The sequence below is a fragment of the Cryptomeria japonica genome, chromosome 7 (assembly GCF_030272615.1).
Source record: "Cryptomeria japonica chromosome 7, Sugi_1.0, whole genome shotgun sequence".
In the NCBI taxonomy this organism is placed as follows: domain Eukaryota; kingdom Viridiplantae; phylum Streptophyta; class Pinopsida; order Cupressales; family Cupressaceae; genus Cryptomeria; species Cryptomeria japonica.
Genome location: NC_081411.1, coordinates 222,974,324 through 222,994,857, shown reverse-complemented (window position 1 = coordinate 222,994,857; position 20,534 = coordinate 222,974,324). Strand labels below are relative to the sequence as shown.

At 32.3% G+C, this 20,534-nt stretch overlaps 2 protein-coding genes across 2 annotated transcripts; both read right to left on the bottom strand.

Moving 5' to 3' along the window:
- Positions 1–5,293: 5,293 nt before the first annotated feature.
- LOC131857183 (uncharacterized) lies at positions 5,294–6,516 on the bottom strand. Its single transcript, XM_059209382.1, has 2 exons — positions 6,214–6,516; positions 5,294–6,086 (listed from the first exon to the last, which is right to left on the bottom strand). Exon 2 carries the CDS (start codon positions 6,076–6,078, stop codon positions 5,395–5,397), a length of 684 nt encoding a protein of 227 aa, XP_059065365.1. The 5' UTR covers positions 6,079–6,086; positions 6,214–6,516; the 3' UTR covers positions 5,294–5,394.
- Positions 6,517–17,299: 10,783 nt separating this feature from the next.
- LOC131856606 (uncharacterized) lies at positions 17,300–18,453 on the bottom strand. Its single transcript, XM_059208450.1, has 2 exons — positions 18,235–18,453; positions 17,300–17,994 (listed from the first exon to the last, which is right to left on the bottom strand). The coding sequence occupies exons 1-2, from the start codon at positions 18,451–18,453 to the stop codon at positions 17,305–17,307; spliced, it is 909 nt and encodes a 302-aa protein (XP_059064433.1). The 3' UTR covers positions 17,300–17,304.
- Positions 18,454–20,534: the final 2,081 nt, after the last annotated feature.

Here is a 20,534-nt window from a genome sequence, read left to right as displayed (position 1 = left end):
ATAATAATGACTTAAAAAACCTAACTGCCTCTGAAGCAATGTCCTCTGGCTCTGTCAATAAATTCCCATTCTGACACTGAATACAAGATATCCTATTCTTACATCTTTTAATCTTAGTTGAAGAATGAAAAAAATTTGTGTTACTATCACCATCTGAAAGCCATAACTCTCTAGATTTCTGTCTCCAATAGATTTCCTCTCTAGCTAACACCTCCTCAAGTTGTAATTTTAGTGACTTCAATTCATAAAAAACTTGTGGCACCATACCATGTTGAAGCACATGAGTATTAAAACACTCAATCATATCTTGAATCCTTTATTTCTCCTCAAAAATGTTCTTAAAATGCAAGATATTTCATTCCCTAATATTCAATTTTAAATAACTTAACTTCTTAGCAATATGAAACATATGGGACCGAGAACAAAAAGGAGCAAAATTCCACCATTTCATAAGCGGAGGTAAAAAGGAAGAATCCCTAAACCACATGGGCTCAAATTTAAATGGAGACTTAAAAGAAGCCCTATCCTCAATAACTGAAAGGGAAATTGGAAAATGATCAAAACCTGAGACCGGTCGAATAGAAGAAAATAATTCAAAATATGAATCAATCCAATTCTCAGTTAACAAAGACTGATCTAATCTCTCAGCAATCTGAGAAAAATCCCTTCTCATGTTTGTCCATGTGAAAACCCCATTCTGAGACTTATGATAAAAAAGGCTCATATCAGAAATGAAATCCCCAAAGTCATCCATAATCCTTTTATTAGGGAAAACACCTCCTTTTTTCTCATCTAAATCAGTGATAGCATTAAAATCACCCCCGAAGATAATAAAGGAACCATGTTTTAAGGGAGAAGAAATCCTCTTTAATTCACCCCATAACTTTCTCTTCCCTTGAATTCTTGATGGAACATAAATGTTAAAAAGCCATAATTTAACCTTCGAAATCTTGCTTATAACTAAAGCCAACATCCAATTTGTAGCAGATGCCACTAACTGTACCTCAATATTATAATTATTCCAAAGCAGTGCCAAACCTCTTGAAGCACTACAAGCCGGAGAAGAAAGAAAATTTCACCTTCTCCAAGATGAAAAAACCAAATCAGCAGACTCCTTTGACAACTTTGTTTCTTGCAACATAAAAATATCACACTTTTGGGACTTAATTAAGCGTCTCTTGTTAGGGGCATTTAAGCCCCTAACATTCCAAGAAATAATTCTCATTGTCCTCGAAGGGAGGCTGAAGCTCCCCTCTTCCCAATAATCGGAGAATTTTTGCTTTCCCCAAAGCAACCTTGCAAATTACATTTTAGAGCCCCTGGCTCTCTTTTTTTACGCTTACAGGAGGTAGGCATGTTTTCTTAGGCCTATTATATAAAATCCAAAATTCAATAAATAGAGCTAAAACTAAGGTATGTTATTAAATACCAATATTACAACAACCCACTCCAAAATTTAAATTGATTCCAAAACTTTAATTTTTTTCATTTTCTTAATTAGATGACTAAAACAAAGGTCTTTGTAAAAAATAATAACATGAAATAGATATCAATTACCTAATTAAAAAAAATACAAAGATTCTGAAGACTTGAAAAAACCCAGATTGATCCTTGTAAATCCTCCAACTCAAACACTTGTATATTCTTATATTCTATTTAATTTATGTTTTATGTTTTTTAATTACAGGTCATTTATTTTAAGAAAATATATAAAAAGTGAGAAATAAGTTCAATTATCATTTCTTTCACTGATGAAGCAAGACCAGATATAAACACTCCAGCAACGTACAAATACTGTTTTGGAGCGGCGCGTTGGACAGTAATTAACTTCCGCAGGAGGACAGAAAACTTTATTATGATACGTATTGTTTGTTTAGACAAATTCCATATTTATTACTGAAGGTGCCGTAAAATATAGAAATTATCTTTGTGATTCTTCTTTTCAAACTCTAATGTTGTACTTTCTATATTTAGAAAGCACGTTGCGTAAGTAATATATTAGCTAATAGACAAATTCTAGTACCGTTAGAAATAAAAATTATTTTTGAACTGTGATTTTTCTTTTCAAATTTAGAGTTGACTCAGAGTAGTTTTAGTGAGTTTTTTCAAGTCTTTTTAAATAAAAATTATATCTATTATTTCAAAATATTTTAAATAAATCAGTTTCTAAATTTACATTTAAGATAATCTTATTTCAAATATTTAAATTAAATTGATTATAAAAAAAAATAAAAACTGTCTTAAAATTTCATATTAAAATATTTTAAAAATTATAAACAATGATATCTTATTATTTCAAAATATTCTAAGACCATTTTGACCATCAAATTCCAGACCTTAACCAACATAAGCTTAATTATACAAAAACTAGACAACGTAATAGAATCTGATTTTGCAATTATTAATCCAGTTGTGGATTTTAAGACAAACACAACAAAATACAGAATAGATGGGTGTGTACATAATGCGATCTCCGCAGTTGGCTTGGGTAGAATGAAAGGAAAACACATTGCTTACGTAAAAGAAAAATTCCGTTACAAATCTACGATAATTCTGTCAGTAATCGAATACAATCTTTTGCCCTAAAACTCACTAAAAGTATATCATGATGAAACTGAATAGATAAAAAATGAATATACTAACGATTCCACTAATTTTAATAAGATCTTTAAAACTCTGCTACTAAAGAAGGAAAAAAGAAATTACTACTATTTACAAAAATAAATAATTATTTTGGGACTTTTAAAAAAAAAAATTCATTTTTAGATCAAGGTATAAAAAAGAAATGACAAGTAATTCCGAAAACAATATAAAAATGTTTAGATATAGAAATGTGATAAATCATATTATCAAATTTTTATAGACCATTGACAAAACTCTAAGAAACTAATGTTCTATAGACAAACCAAAAGAAACCTTCTAAAAATGAAAACACCTTTGTTTAGAAAAAAATGAAAAGAAAAGTCTAGCTGCTCCTTTCTTGAACTTTATAAGATTATAAAAATGAATGTTAGTATAAGAAATTAAAAGATAAAAAAAATTGTAACATCTTCCAATTAAAACCAAAATTAATTTAGAAACTATATATAAGGAAAAGAAGAACAATATAACAAACCAAATAAACCAAACAAAGACTTGAAATCTAGGTGGTAAAATATTTATAAGTATAAATAGAATAAAACAACTAGGGTGAGAAGAAACAAGAAAATAAGATTTTCATTTATATTTTCACTTTCTAAGTTTTATGATATTTAAAAGAAATTTGTTATTTTATTACTAGAACTACTACATAAAATAAAAAATATAAACATATTTTTGTCAAAAGTAAAAATATAGCAAAATAAATTTTCAAAACAAAAAAAATTAATTCCATTAAAAAATTCTGAAATGAATTGCTAGGTAAAAGGTACTAGAGGCTACAACCCTTGTATATTTTTAAGCACCTCAATAAATTAGAAAAAATCAAATTGAAATAATTAAACTATTCAAAAATAGAGCTAAAACTAAGGTATGTCTTTTAAATAACAATATTATAGCAATGCACCCCAAAATTTAAATTGACTTCAAGACTTTAATTTTTTTATTTTATTAATAGATGAGTAGGACAAAGATCTTTGTGAAGGTTAACAACATGAAACAAAAGATATCAATTATCTCAAGAAGAAAAATACAAAGATTCTGAAAACTTACAAGAAAAAACCAAAATTGATCCTTGTATATAATCCAACTCAAACACTTTAAATAGGTCACAACTTAAGGAACTCGCACGACACCAAAACACACATCAATACTCAAACTTTTGGCCTTTCAAAACCTTGTTATATTCTGAAAAATTATAATTACAAGTTCAAATGGAAGGCATCTTCTTCTTCTTTTTTTAAGAACTAATAATTTGTATTTTATATTTGTATAGTACTTTGTATGATGTTGTAAATCTTTTGTTATAATATTAGTTTGTATAATATTTTAAATCTTTTTAATAATATTTAATTTAAAGATAATGTTACATTTTGTTAGTTGCATGCAGATTATTTCAAAAGAATTACAAAAAGTGACAAATAGGTTCAATAACTTTTTCTTTTAAATTATTTTAATATTTTATTTTCCTTCTAACATATAAATTAAATTTATTAATTAATTCTACTACAAGAAAATTTCCTATTTCTACATAAAGAATATTTAATTTTAACCAATTCATTTTCACTAAATATTTAAATTTAACAAAATAATAAAAACTAAGTTTATCTATGGAAAAAATAAAAATTTATGAACAGATTCAGTATTCATTTGTTTCAAGTTATCCCTAGTGCCGACGGATAAAGCCCTAATAGCTAACATAGTAAGGAGGGGCGACTTTCGAGTATTTATGCCCATAAACTATAATTTTATTGTGAAACCACTAACAGATAGATGCTATGAAAGTAAAGTGACATGAAATTTTTTCTATTCAATATATCATTTTCTGCAATCAGAGAGCAAGTACAAATTAGTAGAACGTATGCATTGACATGCTATTTTTTTCTAAAATTGTATAGATGACACTTCAAAACTTCAAATTATAAATAAAGTGTAAAAAAATATAGTAGGTAATATATATAGTAGTTTACTTCAAATTATAAATAAAGTGTAAAAAAATATAGTAGGTAATATATATAGTAGTTTAGAATGTTTATTATAAAAATTCAAATTTATTTAGAATATTTTGAAATGGAAGGATTTAGAATATGGAAGGATGTAGTTGTTTCTAATTTTATAATATTTTAATATGATTTTTTAGAATAGTTTTATTTTTTCATATGAATTTAGAAACTTGTCATAATTGAAATGATAGAATATAATTGATAAAATATTTTAATATGAATTTTTACAATATATTCTATTTTTTTATATATGAATTACTTAGTCATTTTAATTTTTTAAATATATTTAATAAGATTGTTATAGAAACTTGTCATACTATATATAATTTTAAAATTTAAATGTTTATTATTACTAAATTAGTAATTATTAATTGATTATCATTTAATGTTTATATATAATATAAATTAGTGTATTAATTTAGAAACTTATTTAGTAAATTTAAGATTTTTGCATATATTATTAATTTATCATTATTCTTTCATTAAGATAATGATTTTCATTTCTTCCCAAGAAAGATGTGCATTGACTTTCATTGCTTCAATTTATTACTTTTATATTTTTTGACAGTTAATATTTTTCTTAAAATGTCAAATGAAAGACATTGAAATGACTAAACCGTCATAAAAAATTCATATGACAGGTAGGGGTGACCGTCAAATTCCAGGCCTGCACACAAGAACCGACATCTCATAAGGCAATCTTGAAAGAATTTTGAATTACATATCACTGAAGGAAACTTACAAAGAAGTTAAGTTACATATCTTTTCTTGAGCACAACCGTGACAACTCCGATGAATGCTCATCATCAGAAATGTGCAATTCATGTCGAAGATTTCTCAGTAAAGTTTCTCGCTCCCAAGTTAAACACCCAGTCGAAGCATAAAAAGCTCTCATTGTGGAACGGTATGCACTCATTTCTAATTCGTGTTTTGAATTCTTCTTATCGGAATGTAACTCATTGCTACTGCTACTACTAGCTACAGAACACTCAATGTTTTCTTGCACAGGCAAAGCTGATTGTGCTACCTCATCATTATGCAGCCATCTTTCACGGTGCCAAAACAGCTGAGCACGGATAACAGATAGATGATATTTCCTCTCTAGTAATGATTCCATTAATTTTACAACAAATAATCTTCCACGTAAAACTTTGACAACTCTACCTGCCTTCCATGCATGATTATCATATACTTCAATAATATGCCCCGGAGCCAATTTCCTCATTTTTGTCATCTGCGGAGGCTCTGGTCGAACTGCATCGGCCCGTACATCTTCCACAACACGTTCTCCATTGTCATCTAAAAGATTGTCATACTCGACTTGGTAATAGTGTGCATTACATGAAATGATCCAAGCCCGGAACCAAGACTGAAATATACCCCCATCTGAACGGCAAACCTCAGCATTGCATCCTTCCTTCAATTTCATGTTGTTCATACGGGTCCCTGTATTCCACAAATACAAGGAAGCAAAACCAAAAGCAAGGTCAGAAATGAACAAACAACATCTAATTTTTGCAGAAAGCAATTATCAATTAATTGATAGTAAAACACAAAGATTCAGAAAACTTACGAGAGAAACCAAAGTTGAGCCTTATATTCCCTCCAATTCAGAGAAGGTCCAACTCAAGTTACAAAAGCCACAGCAATACTCAAAACCCTCACTACAGCAATGAATAATTATATTCCGAAGGAGCACAGAAAATTTTTAGCTATGAGGAATTTTATTATCATACGTATTGTTTCTTTAGACAATCTCCCTATTTATTAGTGAAGGTGCCGCTAAAAATAGAAAATATCTTTGTGATTGCTCTTTTCAAACAGAGGTTATGTTGTACTTTCTATATTTAGCGGGCACCTTATGTGAAGAATATTTTTGCGAATATACAAATTTTGCGGATAGAAATAAAAATTATTTTTCAACTGTGATTTTTCGTTTCAAACTTAAGATTGACTCAGAGTTGATGTCATAGTTTTACTGAATTTTTTTTTTCAACTCTGTTTTGGTTGTTTCTATAATTTTCTATCATTCGAAGATCTCAGTGCTCACAATGAAGATTAGAGATGTTTTAGATTATTAAAAATATTTGATAAAATATTATTAGTTATTTTTATTTTTTAAAATTAAAAATTAATATTTAATATTTTTATATCATTGTTTTATATTATTTTGTATAATATTTAAAAAAATAAAAATATTTTATTTCATTTATTTGATGTATTTTGTGCAGTTTTTTATTTGTTTAAATATAAAAAGTGATAAATAGATTCAATTGTCAATTCTTTCAATTTATTACTTTATTTTTTCTGGTGAATAAATTTACTACTTTATTTTATTACACCTAGTTTATTTATTTTTAGTTAATTACTTACATTGATAGTATTTTAATGCTTTAGTACCTTTTTTAAGTTGCAAATGAAATAATAGAAACTAGGTTCAATATTTGTATTGGTAGCATTTTAGTTATTTAGTAGTACATTTGTGAGTTGCATGTTGTTGGTTTTTTAAACTCACACTTAATGTCTTATTTCCTATATTTATGTCAAGAATTTTTTTAAGCATATTTATTGTCTTTTTAGACTGTGATTTTTGTTTTCAAACTTGGAGTTGATGTCATAGTTTCTACTGAATTTTTCAAGTCTATTTTGGTTGACTTATTTCTATGATTTATATCATTTGAAGATCTAATTATGAAGATTAGAGATGTTATAGATGCTTTTATTCTTTAAAAATATATGAAACAATATTATTATTTTTTTTAATTTTTAAAAATTAAAAATCTACATTTTTTTATATTATAAATCGAGAGACCAAAAAAGGAGGTTTATATAGATGAGTTTAGGGGAGGCAGAGCCTCAACAGTGAAACAAAAGAGATCTAGACGAGTGTCATATACAATGCACTAAAAAAAACTCCAAAATAAAGTTGTGTTCGTTGCCATAAGGTACTAGAGAAGGATTTCATCTTGGTCTTCCAGCCATGTGGTCCACCCCTATGGTCCTTCCATCCAGACCACCTTCTTCCTTTCCATGATTTGTATTCACATGTCTACCCTGTTAAAAGGGGGAGCTCTGGTATCCTGAAGCTCTTTAATCAATTTCTTTACTGCACTCTCAAAGGTGGTTTGATTTTATGCAATCCTTGCCCATTCATATCCATCTTGCATCTCATATATAAACATGGTGGCTCAGCCTTCTTTGAGGAACCGCAGAAGTTTGTTATGTTCAACATTCATCAGGAAGCAAACCTGTACAACAATTTTATAATGTGTGAGCTTTTTAAAAAAACTAGTAAGTTCCCTAGCATTACCTTGGAATTTCTCCTCATTTCTGAGTTTCCAAATAAACCAAAGGATAAAAAAAAGACAAAATTTGTCAAATTAAGTTAGCATCCTTTTTAAGATTATGGACGAAACCAGTAACTATATCATAAGTGAAGACATGCTCAATAATGGATACTTCAAACATTAACCAGATCTCCCTCGCAAAAGGGCAGTCAAGGAAGATGTGCCGAGCGGACTCAGGTTTATTGCAGACTGAACAGAGATCATATGTAGCTACATTATTCCAAATAGGCAATCTATCCAGTAAGAGTTGCCATTTGAAACACTTGATCTTAGGGGGGATGGGGGATTTCCAAAGGTTCTCAAAGGTTTTATACCAAGAGGTGGGGTTGTGGTGAACATTCCATAGGGTGTTGACATGGTCGATCACAGAGGTGTCCTGGTTAAGCAGGTTGTAGATAACATTGGATTTAATTTTGGGGAGGGAGAGCCATCCTTCCATGGGAATGAGAGGTACCTGTGGACCTCAACATGAGTGTTCTTAGGAAGATTGAGGGTCTTATAGGCATTCTGAATCATATTGTAGGTCCGCTTATGCGAAGTAGGGAGATTAAATTTACTACTAAGTTCCTCCCAAGTGATGAGGTTGTCATTTTCTAGGATATCCATAAGATACTTGATCCCCTTATTATGCCAAAATCTAGCAGAACAACCTTGGGTTAAGGCCAGTGGCTTAGAGCTATGGTGGAGGTTCCACCATATTGACCTTTCACCATGTATAGTGTTATCACAGTCAATGCTAGAGTTACAAATAAGTCTACGCACATGCTCCCAGGCTTTCCAGATGGACTTAAAGACCCAGGTGCCTTGGACAGACACCGAGAAACTTTTAGCAAGTAGATCAGTGAGTGGGAGGGCTTTCCATGATTTGGCAGCCTTGGGGAATCCATTTTGAATGTTGTTTCTAATAAGAATCTTCCAAGGTTCTTGCCCATCTAGTGCATGAAATATCCACTTGGCGGCAAGGGATATTCCTTGCAACTTAAGATCCTTAACGCCCAAGCCTCCAAGCTTTTTGTCTAAGTGGCACCAGGCCCATTTCATCGCATGGGCCTTTCTTTTGCCCTTACCATCAGACCAGAGGAAGTGTCTGATAGCCTTTTGGATTTCATAAATTTGATAATTGTTAAACATCCAAACTGAAGAGTAGTAGATATTGTATGAGGAGATGATTTTTTGACATACTTGAACCCTACCTGCTAGGGAGAGGATCCTATTATCCCACTTGTTGAGTTTCCTATCAATTTTCCCCTTAACCCAAGTCCACATGTCTCAAAGAGAGGGAGACATAGAGAAGGGGATACCGATATACTTGACAATCATGTTGGGTCCTCCCCATGAGTACCCGTCTTGTTGTAACTAGTCTGGAGGTTCATCTTTCTAGCCAAGCAGAATAGATTTGGAGCTGGAGATCCTGGCTCCAGAGGCTTTACCAAAGGTGTCAATTTTTAGGTTGAGGGAATCGATGTTTTGCCTAGAGAGCTCCAGGAAAAAAGAGGTATCATCAGCAAACTGGATATTGAGCAATTCAGAGTCATCCGCCAGCACAATGCCATGGACTCTAGGAGATAGAAGAGGGCATCTGAGGCAATAACAAACAGAGCAGGGGCAAGAGTGTAGCCCTGCCTAATGGATCTAGAGAGAGGAATAGGTTGGGATTGGGTTCCATTAACTTCAATCATGGTGGAAGCATCTTTGAGGAGAAGTCAGACATAGTCATAGAACTCGTTAGGGAAGACAAAAGCTTGGAGCATCATGAGGATGAAATCCCACTCGACTCTGTCATAGGTTTTTTCAAAGTCCACAAGGAACATGGTAGCATCCTGGTTAGAAGTTCTGGCCCATTCCATGGATTCCCAACTAGTGACAAGGTTTTCCAATATGTATCTTCCTTTAATGAATCCAGTTTGGGTAGAGAAAATGAATTTTGGAATAATTTTTTCAAGGCGGGTAGCTAAGGCTTTGGCAAGGATTTTATAGGAGATGTTAAGGAGGGTGATTGTCCTCTAGTTCTTTATGAGCATTTTGTCTCCTTCTTGAGAGATGAGTTTAACAATACCTTTATTTATGAATTCCCCCATGGTGCCATTGTCAAGAGCTTCATTGTATATGTCATAGAGGTCATGTGTGACCCATTCAAGATTGGCTTTGTAGAACTCCGCAGTGAGACCATCGGGGCCTGGGGCCTTATTATCCTTGAGGGCCTTAATGGCATCGGCAATTTCTTGTATAGAGATCCTGGCTCTGAGAAGGAGAGCATCATCCTCAGGGTTTAGGGATGATAATACTACATTTGTGTCGAGCCTCTTTCAAGGCTTCATTATCTTCTGAGGTAAAGAGAGTTCTATAGAACATTTCAAAGGCCTCTTTCATATCATTGAGATCTAGGAGTTCCTTGTTGTCTACAGTTATTCTCTCAATTTTTTCTCTGTTTTGCTTCTGCTTAAGGAGGTTAAAGAAGATTTTGGAACCTTTATCTCCAAATTGTAGCCAGTGGTTGTGAGCTCTAATGAAGGCCCCCCTAATTTTGACTTGCTGGTGCTTCCTGAGGATATCTCTGGCTTTAGAGACACGCTAGGCCAAGGTAGGGGAGGAGGGATTAGACTGAATATCCTATTCTAAGGAATGGAGGCAATGGGTGAGAGTTTTTTCCATGGCTCTAGAGTCCTTGGCTTTCTTTTGGCCAATAGTTTGGAGTACTTTCTGCTAGGAGGAAACATTCCTTGTCCACCTAAGGGTGCAGGATTGGGGAAGTTGAGGCTAAAGGTTGAAGAGCCTGACCACCTTAATGGCACCTAGAACATCTTGGTCTTTGAGGAGGGAGGTGTTGAGAATAAATTTCTTACTAGAGGAGCTACTGATAGGGATAGTGTTTCTAGTGTTAATTACCACTAGGATAGGAAAGTGGTCAGAAAGGGTAACTGGCAAGATAACAACCGCACTCCCTAAGTGATTAGGGGAGAAGGAGAAGAAGTCGTTATTAACATAAAATCTATCCAGTCTGGAGTAAATGTGATTGGGACCTTGTTGAAATTTGCACCAGGTGTACCATAGGTTAGAGACAACAGTTTTAGTACCCTCAAGGGGGGTCAAATAACTGAAGTTTTTGTTTAAGTTTGTCCCAATGAGGTTTTTCTGCATTCTTCCATTCAAAAGGAATTCCCCCAGCCTTGTCATCTTGATGCTCAATCATATTGAAGTCTCCAGCCACTATTCAAGGGATACTTGGGAGGGAAGTTAGCCAGATCCAAAGGGACACTCTTTCCTTGTAGTCATTAGGTGCATATATAGAGCATACGCCAAAGATGCAACCCCTAATATCAAGGGTAGCCCAGGTTGCTCTATTACATGGGGAAATCTCTGTATCCCTAATGTTTCTTGCCCACTTAGGGGAGATAAGAAGGCCAACTCCTCCCTTTCCTTTCAGGTGGTTGGTGCAAATTTTGATTGCATCTCGCCAGATAAAGTCAAGTGAGCTGTCAAGATGGAATCCCATGGATTTAAGTTCTTGCAGCATCAAGAAATTTAAATTCTTGTGATGGCTCAGAGAGCTTTTGATGACAAACTTCCTATCAGGTGACTCAAGGCCTCTAATATTCCAAGAGATGTATTTCATTAGAGAGGAGGGTTAAGAGGTTCAACTAGGGAGACTGCAAGGATCTCTAGATTTCTTCTTATTCTTGGAACCCATAGGCCTACCTTTCTTCTTAGCCAAGGAGGATCCTTTTATAAGTTCGTCCTCATCTTCACTAGCTTCAGATGGTTCATTCCTAGTAGCTGCAATTCCTCCTATGCCGGATCCAAGCATCTGGGAGTCTGGAAAGCCAAGGAGCACTGTGCTAGACCTAATTTCCTCAAGACCCTTATTGGTGTAGATTACTTCAATAACATGATTATCTTCTAACTCTTTGAGCATAGAAGTTGTCGAAGGGTTGGTGTTATTAACTTTAGGGGTAAGCCCTGTAGGTGATGAGGAGTCCGAATTCTTGGGGGTTTCAGATCTGATCATCAAACTTGCAGGGTTATCACTGGTGCTAGCAATATCAGCACTTCGACTAGGGTTCTCAAGTTTTTTAACCATTTTTTAACCACAGAGTTCGTCGGGGTTCGAGCGAGAGTGGGTGAGCAATTATTTGTAGGGAGGGGGTAATCACAGATGCCTGTTACTTGGCTGATAATTGGGATAGTAGGATGGCTTTGATTCAGGGCGTTTAGGTTGCTAATTTTCCTCCTTTGTTTCCTAGAAGTGACCAACTAAAAACAGTCAGAGGGCGATTCTGTAGGACCAATTATTGGGTTAGAGGCTGGACTGAGGTGTTCAGAGACAAGGGGTGTGTGATCAATGTGCATGGGTTTTGATTCTAATGAATTGGTGACAGGAATAGCGGCTTCTTCATTAACAGGGAGCGGGGTGGATGAGTCTTGATAAATCTTGGTTCTAGGGTTTAAGGATGCATCAGATGAGTTAATGTTGGGTTTATTTTTTTTGCGAGTAATGATAGGGAAATTTTTCCGAAGATGCCCTTCTCTTTTGCAGAGAAAGCATGCATTTAATCCTCCAAGCATTTCAATAGGGTAGACAAAAGTTTCTTCATTAATGTTTAGGGTTAAAGATGGTGGGATATCAATCCCTGGCTTAATCGATACAAGCATTCAGGAATCCAGGTTAGGGACGAGGCAAGTCATTTCATCAATACTGATTGTTTTTCCAAAAGGTTTCATTAACTGTGGAAGAAAACACCAAAGGAAGGGGGCACATCCTTGAGAATGACCCACCTAGGGGAGGACAGTGTGAGAACCTCTTCACCAACCGCCTCTAGAGAACAAGCTAGGGCATGGAAGGAAGTATTCTCAACTATCCAGTATTGATGTTTTAGTGCCTCCCTTTGAGCCTCATGAGTGTTAAAGAAAATAAGGTAGAGACCCTTTTGAATTTGTCTGCAGAATGATATTTTAAGCCCTAATTTTAATTTCCAGAGGTTATGAAACCAATCATCTAAAAATTTCCTAGGTGGACATTTCTCAACAACAACACATGCAAAGAAAATGGCCGTATTGCTTAACCTAGTCTTTTCCGAGGCAATTTCATTCAACATTTCTATATTGGGCGAAATGCAGAAGGAATCCGAGATAGTTCTAGGGCACTTACCTTCCTCACTGGATCATTCTTTGCCAGGAGCCTTAGAAAATCGCACATTAGGGTTGACTCCATTTGCAGGCGGGGAGATGGTTTCAGCGAAGGATTTTTTTGGTGGAGACTTAGCTTGATCGTTCTTTGCCAGGAGCCTTAGAAAATCGCATGTTAGGGTTGACTCCATTTGCACAAGCGACCAGGTAGGTGGGGGGTGCTACGAATTAATTGAAGCCCAGTATTAATTTGCAAACAGAAGGAAAGAAAAAAAGGGAAAAAAGAGCAGTGGATAGGAATTTCAAACTGGGTGGAGGAGAATTAACCCCTCCACATAGATGTCAAGGTGTCCATGTCACCAAGGTCACCTCGAGCAGCTCGCAAACAACCAGTCTTAGTGTTCGCAGACCCTGAGGTTCGCAGATGCCCAAAATCTACATTTTATATTTTTATATTATTGTTTTATATTATTTTGTATAATATTGTAAATCATTTTCAAGAATATTTTCTTTTCTTTATTTGGTGTTATTTTTTAGGTGCATGTAGTTTTTTTGTTTTTTTTAAATATAAAAAATTGATAAATAGATTCAATTGTCATTTTTTTCAATTTGTCTTAATCTTTAATTTTCCTTCCAACAAGTAGATAAATTTGTTAATTTGCACATATTTTATTTAATTTTAGTTAATTCATTTTGACCAAATATGTCATTTGGACAAAATAACAAAAATTAGATGTAATACTTATATTGATAGTATTTTAGTCAATAGTGGGTTGTTGTGATGGTTAAGTTGCACGGTTGGTTCATAGCTCTAGGTTAAAAGAGTTTACCCCTTAAAAAAAATATTGATAGTATTTTAGTGCTTTAGTACATTTTGTTAGTTGCATTGTTTTTTTTTAGAAAAATATAAAAAATTATAAAGAGTTATAGTTATCAATTTTGTCAAGGTATCTTTAGTTTTTTATGTTTTTTGAAAATAAAAGATAGAGCTAAAATAATATCAATATAAAATATTAAGATAACTTCTATTTATTTATTTTTTGTGCTTTCTGAAAATAAATAGGCAACTAACAAAATGTACTAAAGAACTAAAATACTATTAATATAAGTATTGCACCTATTTATATTACTTTCTTGAAATAAAATATTTTGTCAAATCAAATGAAATTATTAATTTATTCTAGTAGCCTTTTTTCTATATAGAATCAAGAGCATTTGATTCATTTTGTTCAAATATTTTAACTACAACATTTCAACATAAAAAAAAGTATAAAATAACATCACAACAAATAAAAACTAGCATACTTATATTTTTAAAAATATATGTAAAATAGGAATATCAATTCAAATTATACAGAGCCATAAATATAAGATTACTACTTGTAAATATAAGTCCCATTAATAAATTTCCTATCACCAAAAAAATTGAATTAAATTAAATTGGATAAAATTAAAATTCACAAAACAATTGAAAATAAATTGACTATTGCATATTTAGATTTTATTAATATTTAATATTTAAAATAAATTTAATTACAATTTTTTTAATATTATAAACATAATGAAAATCTATCAAAATAATTAAATTTAAACATATATATTAAAATAGAGGTTTAAATAGATTAAAAAATTTAAATTATGGGATTAATTGTTCTAAGCTTAAACTTTTGATTAGAACAAGTTATAATTAAATTGAGTATTAATTGAAGAAGTTCACACTACCCTCAATGTATATTATGTAATAGAAATATAAATTTTCATTGGATTGGGGATTCCAAAAATTTCAACTTATAAAATGAACTAAAATCATTTAAAATCTACCTCTCAAGTTATTAAATTTTGGGATGAAAGAAAAGAATATACCTTATTGATAAAATCTAATGAATTAATTTAAATAACATATGTAAAATAGACGCATCAATTTAAAGTACAAAGAGACATAAATATATAAATATTAATTCTAAATAGAAATCCCACTACTAATTTTTCTATTGTCCAAAAATCAATTTAAATTAAATTGAACAAAATTAAAATTAAAAAAATTCTATTACAAATTTACAATTTTTTAATATTTAATATTTGTAATAAATGTAATTAAAATTTTTGAATACTATAAACATAATAATAAAAATATATCAAAATAATTAAATTCAAACACATTAATAATTGAAAATCCTTTTTCATATTAAAAATATTAGGGAAAAAATGTAGAGGTGGAGAGGAGCCAAATTTTGCGGAAACGTCATAATACGACCAAAGCTGCGGTGTTTCCATGAAAGGCAAAAGAACATGGATAGATAGATAGGAAACATATCATTTGACATTCTACTCTTTGGCACTGGGGCGAATGCTATTCCGCTAGGATCTGGGAAAGCTGGAGAGGTGTATTAGAATATCGAAGCCCTAATTGAAATACGTGATGCTTTGGCCAACTTCATTGAGATAAAGGAAGATTTCCTCAATGGCAACATGGGATCCATGCTGAATTTACTCATCAACATTGACATTAAGAACAATGAGCGAAATCAAGAGCAATTAAATTGAATCACAGCAGATAAGAAAAATAAAATTAATACTATGAGCAATTATTAGAAATTTGAAAAATCTTAATATATTTGTAAAATCTTAATATAATAATGAAATAAATGTATGATATGAGTAAAGAATGAAGGAAAGAGAGAAAGAACTTAGAGTTGGCTAAGGTGAGCAAAATTGTAACCCATTTATGTGGGATGACCTTACAACAAACTTAAAGAGATTCTTTTTAAAGTTCTTTGTTAATTTAAAGATATCTACCTTGTAGAGGGAGGAGGCATTTAATAAGAATACACACCTTCCCTATTTCAAAGAAAAGTGGATTCTTAATGAACGATTTGGTTTCTAATGGAGGAATACACATTTTCAAGCAAGGAAAGAACTTGCATGAAGAACAAACAATTCTATGCAAGAAAAGATATAAGTTATAAAAGGCATAACTCAACAAATAGACATGATATCATATTCCTTTCTTTTACGTTACTATTTCTTACAATTTAATTCTATAATTGTAACTTTAAGTTTCAAATTCAAAACAACAATTAATTTTTAATAATTTTGTAAGATATTATTAAGTAGATTTATATTATATTAAAATTTTATTAAATATATTTAATTTTAATATTTTAAAGTTTATTATACTCTTATTTTTTAAATTCATTTAATATTTTTACATATTAGATTTTAAACTTTTAATTTATTAAAATTTTACTACTTTCATTATCAAATTTAATATAATATAATTTTAAAAATAAATTAAATTTTTTTATTAATATAATTTGATCACAAAATTTTTGTTTCAAGTTTTTCCTTGTCAATCTCAAACAGTGAACTTTTGACCTAATCTTTAGGCAATACATTCATATAATAGGCTTTCTTTTCTTGTTTTCAATGTTTATTAGGTGCTCTTCTAGATAGTGTCATGACTTACTTGAAAGCATCAATAAATGAAATTGCTAACGGATCCATATAAGAAAGTTACAACTTCTAATATTGGAATATATGAAATCTAAAAAACAATTATGATTATTTTGTTTATTATATATTGTACATTTTTTCAATTTATTTTTTAATATATAATCCTACATAAAGAGTAATCAAAAAAAAAAAAAAAAAGTGATAGACAAATCAGTAGAATCTGCTTCTCAAATTTTTAAATCTAATCTTGAATTTCAACAATGACAGAATCTGATTCTCATGTCTGCGGTTGCCTAGGTTAGTACTAGAGGAATAATAGACAGATCGTATGTAAAATTATATTAGCAGTACAATAATTGTGTCAGAACTTGAATTATGAAACAAAAAAATTACTAGTCAAATACAGTTTTTCACATTAAAACTCATTAAACAGTTCATACCACGACGAAAGTGAATTGAAAAGTAAATAAATATGCATGATGAAAATGAAGATTTACAACAATTTTGAAACAAAATTTATTGTTAATGAGCGTTATAATAGAAAGAAAAGGCTGCGACCATCGGTAAACAGAAATTAACATTATCATGGTCAATAGAAAAAATAGCAAGCTTAAAAAAGCAAACTACATACATCCTATTTTGAATCAAGGGAATAAAGAATCTTTTGCTCACAATAGCCAACATCTCAAGATGCAATCTTGAATTACTTATCAGTGAAGGAATCTTACAGAAAAGTTATCTTACAGAGCTTTTCTTGAGCACAACCGTGACAACTCAGATGAATGCTCATCATCAGAAATGTGCAACTCATGACGAAGATCTGTCAGCAATGTTTCTGGCCCCCAAGTTAAACACCCAGAAGCATAAAATGCTCTCATTGTAGAACGATATGCAGTAATTTCCAATTCGTGTATTCTACAGTCTACTTCATTTTCAGGAAAAAAATCATTTTGTCTGCTGTTTGCACATTCACAGGGAGACTGGGGATCATCAAAATGACTTTCATTGGAACTCTGTTTTGAATTCTTCTTATCAGAATACAACACATAATCTAACTCATTGCTACTGCAAGTACTAGGAGACATGCACAAGTATTCCTCGCGCACAATTTTTTTGCGTGAAGAAATTGGATCTACCTTTTTGAGCACAGGCAAGACTGATTGTGCTACAAGCTCTTGATACCTAAACTTTTTAGCTGCACTCCTTTCCTCAGAAGCATCTTCTGTCTTCAAAATATCTGCTTGATAGCCGCATGGGACTTCATTGCCTGCCTTTCTTTTTAGATACTTTGTTCCAAGTTTGTTGGGCTCATCATGTTCATGTTCAGTGAATCCAGCATTTGCTTTTTTATTAAATTCCAGAAATTGATTTTCAAAATGCGACTTCTTCTTGAGCCAAAATCCCATTTTCAAGAAATGGTCTCTACCAGCCTGCATACAAAAGCACAACAATAAGTATCAAACAATTGAAATAAATACTTGTTATGGCATACATTACTCAATTTATTTCCAATAAATTTCCAAATAGCATGAGAAAACCTCAGTACATGTAATTTAATTACTTAAACTATTAAAATTAAGAAATAAAAACCCCTAATGCATTATTCATTTGAGAAGATAAATACAAGTCGAAAACCAAATCAATAACGAAGGTATGGAACTGATTTCTACCTCAACATTATTATGCAGCCATCTTTCACTCTCCCAAAACAGCTGAACGCGAATAACAGATAGATGATATGTCCTCTCCAGTAGCGATTCCATTAATTTTACAACAAATAATCTTCCAGGTAAAACTTTGAGAACTCTACCTGCCTTCCATGAATGATTATCATATACTTCAATCATATAAATAGGTGCAATACTTATATTGAATTGCATGCTGTTCATACTAGACTATTAGATCCCTGCAATCCACAAGTAGATGGAAACAAAAACAAAAGCAAAGTCAGAAATGACGAAACAACGATTCTTTTTTGGTTTAACCTCACATTGATATACACAGTACACTCACTTCCCACTTAAAAATAGAAAAGTGTGATAAACTACAAAATCTGAGATTTCTTCAGAAGAGTTGAAAAGAGAAAATTTCAATCAAGGAATCCTCTACTATGATGTGCACTTGTTGCTGTAACGCGTTTTGCAGATATAATAAGTAGCTCTTTATAACGCTTCTAAGTAAACTAATAATAATAACTAATTTTTGCAGAAACAAATAACTACTTTTGGACTTTCTTTCTTATAATTTTATTAATAATTAAAAAAAAGTGTATTCCTTTTTTAGGTCACCATAGACAAGAAATGGTTGGGAATTTCACAAAATAAAAATGAAAATGTTCATCCATAAAAATTTGTGAAATCAAATCATTAATAATAAAAAAATTTAATTGAAATATAAACATAATGAAAATCTATCAAAATAATTAAATTTAAACATATATATATATATATGTTTTAATAAGTAAATAGCTACAGAGGGGCAACACCCTTGTATTAAACAAAAAGGAGAATACAAGGCCTGATTCAAAAAGAGCAATAGGGGAAAGAATCAGGAAGAAAACCCCCTACCTTAGCTCTAGTCCAAGACAAGAAAGACCAGCCCTGAAGGATGGAAGAGTACAAACATATACCAACCTCTTACAGATACAGAGGTTTTAAGACAAAAACATACAAACTCAAAAAGAAAAGAGACCGGAGGGCCTAGTGACAACCAGAGTCAAAGAGAGTCTTCAGAAACATCATTCACAAGCGCATTAGCCGCATCCAGAACAATGGGGCATTTCGTACCACAATTCGAATGAGCAGCTGATTTTTCCTTCTCCTTTGGGAATCAATAGTCATTTGGAAACCACTCTTCGCCCAACCCAAAACCCTAGTCATCTCCATCCACTAGATCTCCATTCTCCAAAATCCCAAAGTCATCAGTTCTTGCTAGATCTTCATCACAGAGAAATTTTGGCCTCCATTCCGATGTGAAACTGCTTTGTATGCCACCCGCTTTAAGCAGGTTATCAATGTTCTTGGAGATGTCAGGCCAGTTTGCTTGGAGAGACTTGAAATCCAGAGAATTAACAATCACGAGATTCTTTACCTCCACTCCATTTTTTTAGTGACATATAGTAATTTTGGGGTTGTGGAATTCTAAGATTAGCATCAATATTGTCCAATACAACATCTATTTTCCCCAACAGGCAATGCTTAAACATCATTTGCATTAGCAGTTTTGCTTTCTGCTTACTAGTACCCATGTGAATTATCATTGCAAGAAAAAAAGTTGGGATATTGGCGTTGGCTTTGTAACTATGATAAGCCATGAGGAATTCCTTTCCTAGAATCCTCTTAAGGCTATGGAGAATAAGAGAATGCCAAGAGAAGCGGACCTCTTGCAGACGTCTATCCGTGATTTCGCCCAAGAAAGCCATTTGGTGATAAGTAGCTTCAAGGAGGATTGGGGTCTCCATAATGAATCGCCAAGAAAGGAAAGCAGTTGTTTGATGGAAAGAAGGGTATACCATTGTTAAATAGCGCAACATCAAACCAGACAATACGGCACCCTGCAAGCAATTCATACCCAATAAATATCCACACGCATGAGATGCCAGTATCCAAAAAACCATTTGCGCCAAAGCTCCTCAACTTGGTCCAACCATTTGCACCAAAGCTCCTCAACTTGGTGTTGATTGACTTTAAGCATCAAGTGATCATAAACAAATCTTGAGAGGATCTAGTCGTAACTAGATATTAATAAAGTACACTTATATTTAATTACCACAAGGCCAAAAACTGGGACTAATCAATGATGTCGACAATTCATCACATCTCATTGGTAAGAAGAGACCATAACAGGTAAATAGGGCAAACAGTCGATCTCTCCACCAGAAACCATGACCGGGGGTATAGCAGCTACCGGGGAGTAAAGCAACGATTTGCTCCACAACCGGAAGTTGTGGAATGAGCTAGAAAGCGTGAAA